General features: G+C 39.8%; 1 protein-coding gene across 2 annotated transcripts in view; it reads right to left on the reverse strand.

Annotated features, from left to right (window-relative positions):
* The window catches only part of sacs (sacsin molecular chaperone), a 36,452-nt gene extending 30,903 nt beyond the window's left edge, over positions 1–5,549 (reverse strand). For both annotated transcript variants that reach the window (XM_049575757.1, XM_049575756.1), the window contains exons 1-4: positions 5,334–5,549; positions 2,294–2,364; positions 1,951–2,059; positions 573–723 (exon numbers count right to left, since the gene is read on the reverse strand). In XM_049575757.1, the coding sequence (XP_049431714.1) occupies positions 573–723; positions 1,951–1,973 (174 nt within the window). In that variant the 5' untranslated portion in view covers positions 1,974–2,059; positions 2,294–2,364; positions 5,334–5,549. The remainder of the gene's footprint in view (positions 1–572; positions 724–1,950; positions 2,060–2,293; positions 2,365–5,333) is intronic.
* Positions 5,550–8,945: the final 3,396 nt, after the last annotated feature.

An 8,945-nucleotide genomic window follows, 5' to 3' on the forward strand; every position in this document is an offset into this window, starting at 1 on the left:
ATTAAAATAGATCTGTGTTCTGCTGCTGGCAATTAGCTACCATGAGAGAGGAAGACCTCAGTTATTCCTTGTTCCTCTGTGTAGTATTTTTAGTAAAATGTGACAAAACCACAGAACAGCAAGCAGGCAAAAAGGCCAAAGAGAAAAAAACAAATAATGTGACATTTTCAATAAGCAAACTGAACATGGGCGAAATTAGAAACTTGTGTCATGAGTATTACATTTACTCAACAGTGACTGGGATGGGATCCCAACTTAACTGCACACTGAATCATGGCCAATTTCAAAAACAAGATTTCTGTGTTTGTCTTTGGTTTGGACAAAAAGGCAACGCTACTTTCCAATGTTTCCTTTAATCTATCAACATGCACTCTGTTTTTCCAGTTCATTACAAAACAATTACCAAGCAGCCCCAAAAATCATAAACATCAAAACACACAAACTCACACAGTGTATAAACACAATGACAGACATCTTCCTCTATTGTCACCTAATAACCATTTTGCTAATCTGGATCTGTTTTGTATATTAGTGGTATATTGACTGTGCTGTTACAAGGAGAACAAACATACCACTCTCCCATTGTGAGTCAGCCTTTGCTCTTCGATGGGCAGGTCCGTCTCCTCGTAGAGCAGCTGTTTGACATCTTCAACAGATGTGGAGGGAGAGACCTGGTAGGTCCTCAGGCCAATGTACTCATGACGAACTGTCACCCGTGGCAACCTAAGAAAAAAAACATAGGGGCACAAATTTAATTTAACGTTTAGATAAAATTATGATTAAATTGGGTGGGATGTGGGTGTAGCTTTGAAGTTGCAGCAGTAACAAACTCATTGAGAGAAACATTGCCCTTATAAGCTGTCTGAAGACTTGTTTGCTTTTATTTGATAGTGAGAGACGAGGAACAGACAGGAAACATATAGAGAAAGAGGGGTGTGAAATGCAACAAGGGATGCTGCAGTTATATAGTATGTGTCTTAACCACTAGGCTACAAGGATGGTCTAATGTTTGAACACTTTGGTTAAAAATCCTGCAGATGTGAATGTAAAATATTATATTAAAGGTTTTTCAGAATTGATATAGTGCACTTAAATGAAACTTGACTTTTTCGATGTTCGGAGGACTCTGTTTTGCATGTATTGACATGACTAAATAGTTCCTGAAAAAGGGAGATCAAAGATCAAATTTAATCTCAACTCTAGAGGACACTGGAGTTTTGCTTATAGTCGTTATTGATCAAGGGTTTAGGTTAGGAAGAAACATGAGAATGGAAACCCCACCAGGTCCATCTGTTAATGGTCCATTAGGGCCATGCAGATATCTGTATTATTATCTAGATTTTGATTTTGAGAACAGTAACTTGTATACCTTCACATCCAGCCTGCAGCCTTGCTGCACTTTAGTGCTGCAGGGTGATATTAAACCTTTAAAAATATTGATTCATCCCCTCCTCAAGAGAGTTGTGCTGTTTCTCATCTGTCAAATCTGCCTCCATGACCATTACTCTGGCTGCCACCCACTCTATGATAGACTGTGCTGCTATTTAAGGGGACAACATGGGTGTTTTACTTATGCAAGGCAAAGATATAAATTAGCCTGTCAACACGTTAAACAGCAATAAAGCAAAGTATTCTTGCTTATTCAGCAGCAGGACACTGGACCCCTGCAGCCAAGTCCACAGTGGTGCAATCACTGGGGCTGGAGTGGGTGTGGCAGCCAAGCATAGGATGGGTGAAAAGCAGCCCTAAATAAACAATACTGGACCTGTGGTGCCTTATAAACATAGATAGAGACTGACACAATGCAGTGGTGAGTCTGGAAAATGTTGTTATTCCTATCATCTCTGTGTCAGTCCACTTATGAGCAACCTGAGCAGTGTGGAGGGCCCATCAGCTGCTAATACTCAAGATGCTGTAATGTTTCCAGGAATATATTGCAGTTAAACTTACCACGGGTCTGGACAGTTGGCCATCTCGTTGCTGCTATGTGTCCCAGCACATACACATGCATTGGACTATCTTCTGCACTGAGCGCAGGAATACTCCGCCCGGAAAACGGCTGTCGCAAAACAAGAAAACCCGTTATTCTCCTCAAAACACCTGCTTGTTCTGTATAACTGCGATATTAATATTAACCAACAGTCCTATGGTGATGTTTAGGATACAAGAAGACACATAAAATCAATATGTTGTTGTGACTGCGGCTAAGAGGCTTTCTTTTCATCGTGTGCCGGGTGATGTGTTTAGCCTCTTTAGGGAGCGTTATCCCGCTATCCAAACAAACCCCACTCACTTGAATCGGTCCGGTGTGCGCCGTTAACGGTCCTCTCAGAAAGCTCGTGCATTTCACGGCAGGCTGTGTTCCTAGAAACAATAACAACAATAGCAAGTGACATGCTTGTCTCCCTCCAACAACATACTGACTCCTTCAAAGGCGATGTTCTAATAATAATGAATTACACTGCGCGAGAGAGCAAAAACCGCGGCGACGAAGCGAGAGCCTTCACTCCCTGTCACTTCCGGGTTGCTTTAAATCTCGACAATCAGACTCAGTCCGCTCTCAAATATCGCCTTTTGGCTGAAAGTCCGCAAATGTGTATTATGGAGACATATTATTGTCTTATAAGGGGTTTATTTCGTGTTGTATGCGCATCTGCTACCTCTATAACACTAATACACACAGATGAGAAACACTCTTTTCTTTGCGCATGCGGAGTAGCCTACTCATGGTGTCTATTTATAACGGTTCTTGTAAGCATTAACTGTTGCATACTTTAACTCCTAACTCTTCTACTAACTGTTTTTGATACAGTAAATCTACACTAGTGCACACGTTTTACTTCTACTTAAATCAAAATCAAACGTCTGCAGAGATTATAAAGAGTCAAAGAGCTCTCACTCTGTCCTATTCTACCAGCCCAGTGTTCCGGAAGTAAACCTATTGATAAAGTGACTGACTGGCAGTTGAAGCACTTCCAAGACTTGGGTGGGCTTGAAATCATCCTGTCAAACAATGAGCATCTGTGCGGAAAGGGTCAGGTTGATTAATAGAATTTAAAGCTGTGTTAATTGATTATTTTGGACCACTTGAGGGCAGAAGAACTCCAAGATGCATTAAAATATTGTTGAATAATATAATAATTACTGACTAAAGTTGGTATGGCTAACATGTTAGTAACAATTGCCTATTTAGACAACCAGCAGACATGGATCTGCTCTCCACCAACTCTTTACATAAGCTTAATTGTAATTTATAGGCAGCACTCCTGGAAATTTAATAGCTTAATTTCTAGGACTAGGAGAAAAGGTGAATGTGCCTTTTAAGTAGTGGCTCCAACACTATGAAACTCTCCTCCATTAGGTTTACAGTCGGTGGTCTCCTTAGAAAGTTTAAAAAAAACAAACAAACAAAAAAAAAAAACAACTGAAGACACACCTCTTCAAATTGCTCTATGTTTTACTTTCTTTTTGCTGCTTTGTTTTATTTGCTATATTGCCTTCATTTCTATTGATTGCATGTTTTATAGTTTGATTGCTCAATTGTATTTTGTGAAGCACTTTTTTGAATTTCATTTCTGTGAAAGCTGCTATATCAAATCAATTTTATTATTATTTTTATTAATAGAGTAGTTGCTGGACTTCAGAAACGATTAAATGTATGCCTCTAGAGAAGATCACCTATGTCCTGAAAAACAGATATGATGCCTTTTTACCTTTATCAACTGTGGACTCACTGTAATCTGAACTGGTAAGCTAATAGTAACGTCCCAGTACAATGGTTGAGATAGCTTAATGACAAGAGAGTCACCTTTTTTTTTGCATGAAATGTGTCTTCATATTGATTTTTTTTTGTTGTTTTGTTCTTTTGTTGTTGTTGTTGTTTTTGTGGACGGAATAGGTTGTGATCTTAATGCTAAATTGAAAAAAATTAAAATTAAATATTCCAAAAAATTAATTGAATAATTTCTAGGAAGCACAATTTTACACATTTTACACATTTTCAAGCAGTTACAAGATAGAAATAGCATAATGCAAAGCAGGAGGAAAATGAATGGTGAAATTAAATATAACAGGAATAACCTTGTAAATCAAGTTATAATTCCTAATAAGAAAAATAATTCCTTAATAAATTTATCTATTGTTTATCTAATGTTATTATTTTTCATCATTTTAATTTCAATAAAAAAATGAAATAAAATTTGTTTATTCATTAATTTTACCATTTCATTTAAATGAAAATTTAAAAGTATTATTTGATTAGACTAGATTTATTAATTTTGACTGATCACACTCAATCCTGGTGGCACACTCCAGACTCATATTGTTTCAGTCACACCTGATACACTGTTAATAGGCCAATTTTAAAGGATCGGTCTGTACATAGTGCAATTAATAACAACCCCACCTGTGCTGTTGATAACATTATATGGTTCAAAAGACACCTGTCAGGTAGTCCAGCCTACATCTTTCTTCTCTGTGTGGATCACACTGCAGGTTGACAGTGACAGCAGGGACTCTAAAACATAGTCCCACCACCAGCCTGCAGCTGTATTACTTTGATTAGCCTGAACTCTTTATACCGCTGAACTCTGGGACTTGTAGTCGGAACACCCAAAGCATTAGACGCCAGCACACTGCAGTCAAAGATGCGCACATCAACTTTGTTGACGATAATGAGAGGCTGGGATATGCAGGCCTGTCCCACAGAGCTGATCAGCTGCATTCATTAAAGCCCCAGCATCTGTCAGATTAAAACCCGTTTCACTGCATAGACAATGTGGGCCTATGAGGAACTCCCACTGTGCATTTATTTTTAATTAGGTTGGTTTGAATGCTGACTGCAGAGGATTTTCCTACATTTATATTTAAAGCAAATACCATAGCCTACAACATTTCTGTAATGTTTTGAAAGCATTCAATGTGGTGCAATGCTTTTGATAAAACCAGCAGAATTACGTAGAAAATGACATCATCACCTCAAAGTCAAGGACTTCCATCACCCCAAAATATAAACTGCTCTCAGTTGCATCATGTTAGGTTTCCACGCACTAAATCTAGCCTACTGAATACCGTCCTTTGCAGAAAAAAACTATGGCAGGACACACTAAAATAAGACCCAGATGGCATATCCAGAAATATGTCAAACTACAATGTCAGCTGCCCGAGGCTACGTCAGTGCTCTCCCCTCTTGTCTCATCTATTTTCAGCTGAGAAAAGTATTCACTGTTTTATAACCTTAAAATACACTTATTGCTATAACACATTTCCTAATGCTCTATCACCCCAGTAGCCTACATCTTACTGCCGCATTGAAGAGAGAGAGGGTTACTCACAGTAGGATATCTGCAGGTTGGCAGCAGCATCAGTGCAGCATCTCTGTCCTGTCCTCTGCACCACAGCGGAGGGCATAAGTTCCTTAAAATGATCGCATAAATAACACCGTGCATAACTCGGACACTTCAGAGGTGGTAGTTGGAAAAGAGTGCGTGTCCAGATGAGACGTCTAAGACTGGTGAACACGACTGGACAGTTTCACACTGCAGGTTTTAACGCACAGGTCTCTTAAAGTGACAGCTGCGGTATGAAGCTCCGATGGGACACAGCACACCAGCAAATATGGGATGGGCGAATAGACCCAAACAGACTAGAGAAGACGAGACGAGACAAGACCAGACTAAACAATACAAGAATAGAATAGAATACAGCTAAACTTGCTAAGGAACATATGACATATAGTCATAGAGTAAGTATAATATGCCTATTATATACTTTACAATAGAAAAGAGTAGACTGGACAGTTCATGAATAGATAGAACAGAACAGAATAGAACAGATTAGAATAGACTGCCTCCTGGTCCTGTGGACAAGCGACCCATCAACCACTTAAAGGGCCAGTCCGGTATTTTAAACAGTCTTTAACAAAGAGATTGACATTGTCAGACACTTGGAAACAATCTGAGCATGTCAGTGGCAAAATCAAGCACAGTTAGTTCCTGGAAATAGATGGTGCTTAGTTGCCCACAGGGATTACATTGCAGCTGGTTTGGCCGTTGATCACTGCAGCAGTCTTGCTGTGGATCAATTTCAAAAATTGTTGTTCCCATTATTCACTTAAGCCCTGTTTCCACTGAGCAGTACGATATGGTTCAGTTCAGTACATTTTCTTTCTGTTTCCACTGTGAAAAGTTGTGGATGGTACCAATGGAACCGTCCGTACTGTCCCTATTTTTGGTCCCTCCTCTGTTGGGGTACCTAACACACAGATCTGGTACTAAAAGGTGGAGCTGTGAACACTGCAGTCTGTTGATTGGTCAGTAGAAGATGGTCACTCTGCTCAGGGCTGTTGTGACTGGTTTTTAGACTTATGTAACCACTGTTCATACTGTGTAGAGTTTTATTTGTTGACAGTAACTATAAAATAAAGAGTGTTTTGCTGCCTCCTGCAGCAGCTGGAGTCTGAGAAAAAATAATTCACGGTGACTTTTAAGGTGGAACGTTTACTTGTAATGTTACTCAATGCATGAGTTGATGGCATGAATCCATCAACACACCTTAAATTTCACTGTGACAACTTTGACCATTACTTTGGTTTTTATATGACATACACTTTTAGTAATGAGTGGATCTTCAGGGATTATACATATATATTAATTTCAGCTGGGTTATGTGAGCTGCATATATCCCAATCCACACTGGGGCATGGAGGAGCGTTGTTCCTGTGGGCTCCGACAGCACTAAACCCCTGAGCTTGCCTGAGAAGGACTAAATGCACAAACCTGCTATCTTTAAATATCCCATGGAGAGAGACTCTCACTGCAGCCTGTTCTGTTCTGTTACGAAAATGTTGGCATGCAACCCTGTTCTGTGGACGATAAACGAGGTGCAGGCTTCCCTCTGTGTCACAGGTAATGAGAAAGTACAGTGAGTGCTGGATAGAGCAGTGAGTGACAACAACCCCGCCCACATTTAAGAGTACTGTTTGCGGTGGAAACGCTAGGGTCCATGTCTGAAGGGTTACTGTTGGTTCCAAAGGTACCATACCGAAAGTGTTTGGTGGAAATGGGGGTTTGGGTACAATATGGGGGAACAGGGGCCAGGTGATATTTAACCAAAGTTGCCCCTTTAAGCCATCACAGCACTCAGAACACTTACAAACAGAAAATTAGACCTATCCAAATTATGATGAAAGAAAAAGAGAAATACATAGATTATTGGAGAGAACTAATACAATCCCAGAAAACAAGTACAGACCGAGTGAACACAGCCTGGCAGTGGGAGTAGGCAGACTCCGGAAGACCTGGCTGCCCAGAGAGGACAGGTTGCGTTCTTACCATGACCAGAGAACACTGGAGACAGAGCTGCACTTCCTAACTCCATGCAGCCAATATGAACGTCTTAGAGACCAAGACTTTACAGAAATAATAAAAATATTTTGGTCCAACAAGGACTGCCGATCTTACAGCCCCTTGTCTCACCAGGCAAATAATTAATATCATCTGTTGTATATTTTTACATCTCATGTTAGATGATAAGATAGAATATAATGTCCAAACAATCCTTAATTACAAAACTGCTCAACAGATGTTTTGTAGCAGACTACAATAAACACACTCAAACTTCCTGCGGCAGTTCAGATGAGCTAATAAACCATGACACCAACGTCCCAGCAGATGGAGACAACAGCAAAGCTTGAGTCGCCTGCTCTCTGAGGGAAACCTTTGGTTGAGGCAGAATGCTCTCACAGCTACATGACTCGTGACAGTGACGTGCAGATCATTAGCCAACAGATTTACCCTCAACACAGTGGAAATGAATACAGTATAAACATTAACAGGACTGTTTTTATTGTGACTGCTGCAGTGTGAAACTATTGTTCTGTGATTTAATAGAAAAGAAGAAAACTCATAAAGCTGCTGAGAGAAATATGACAGACAGAGAAACAAACATGTTGTTGTTACATTAGACATGAAGCATTTAGAATATTAATATTACACATTAGAGAAGAAAATAAGAGCTAATTACATTTGCAGAGTAGACACTGATTCCCTGGAATAGATGTACAACATGCCCAGACATGTACAGTAATTGGCCACTTTAGCTGCAGTGCTGAACTTTTGTCCTCTGTGTCTTTGCCTCAGTGCAGACACACACCAGTGTTCGCACTGCCTGTTTTTTTAACGAGAGGTGGATATGATTATGTACATTTTGTGTCAACATGGCCTTTGTCAGATCAGTGGAAGCTGCAGATTGTGTTGCCGCAATCTTCACAAATTAACTGACATATAAACAAACGTTTGAAGACAATTTTAGGATGATAGAAAATAAAATGTTCATAGAAAGACTTTAGGCAGGTCCTTTCAATATAACTGTGGCATTTTCTTGTGCATTTAGAACACAAGGAAACAAAAGTTCATCTCCACCATTGATATATTTCTTTCAAGTGGTTTTCTTCACACTCAATGGAATTCAACTTGCTCCCAATGCTGTATTTTGATTGAAAAAAATCTAATTTGTAATAAGCAACTTAGCTTTTTGAGGACAGTTTACAAGTGGCCCGGCACCGGACATTAGTCCCAATACATGCATGGAATGATTTGTATGAATGAAGCATCTATTTCCCAGTGTGCCTCCACCATGCAGACAAAATCAGTAACTTGACATTGAACCCTACTTAAACAGATGGGTTAACAAGTCAGCCGAGGTTCAGCCAATCCTGGAGCAGCATACTGATGTCATGACATCTGCAGTCCATTGAGATGAAAGCTTCCCAAATAATTTAATGATGACAACCTCCAGCAGACAGGCAGATAGGACTCCAAACCAGCATTACATGTCATGAGAAGTTGCGTAAAAATAAGAAGTTTGCATGTCTATGTTGACTTCTCTAGAGCAGTGGTTCCCAACTGGTTCGGCCATGGGTCCAGATTTCTCCTTAGTCGTTACTT

This window comes from Epinephelus fuscoguttatus, linkage group LG5 (genome assembly GCF_011397635.1).
Source record: "Epinephelus fuscoguttatus linkage group LG5, E.fuscoguttatus.final_Chr_v1".
NCBI lineage: Eukaryota > Metazoa > Chordata > Actinopteri > Perciformes > Serranidae > Epinephelus > Epinephelus fuscoguttatus.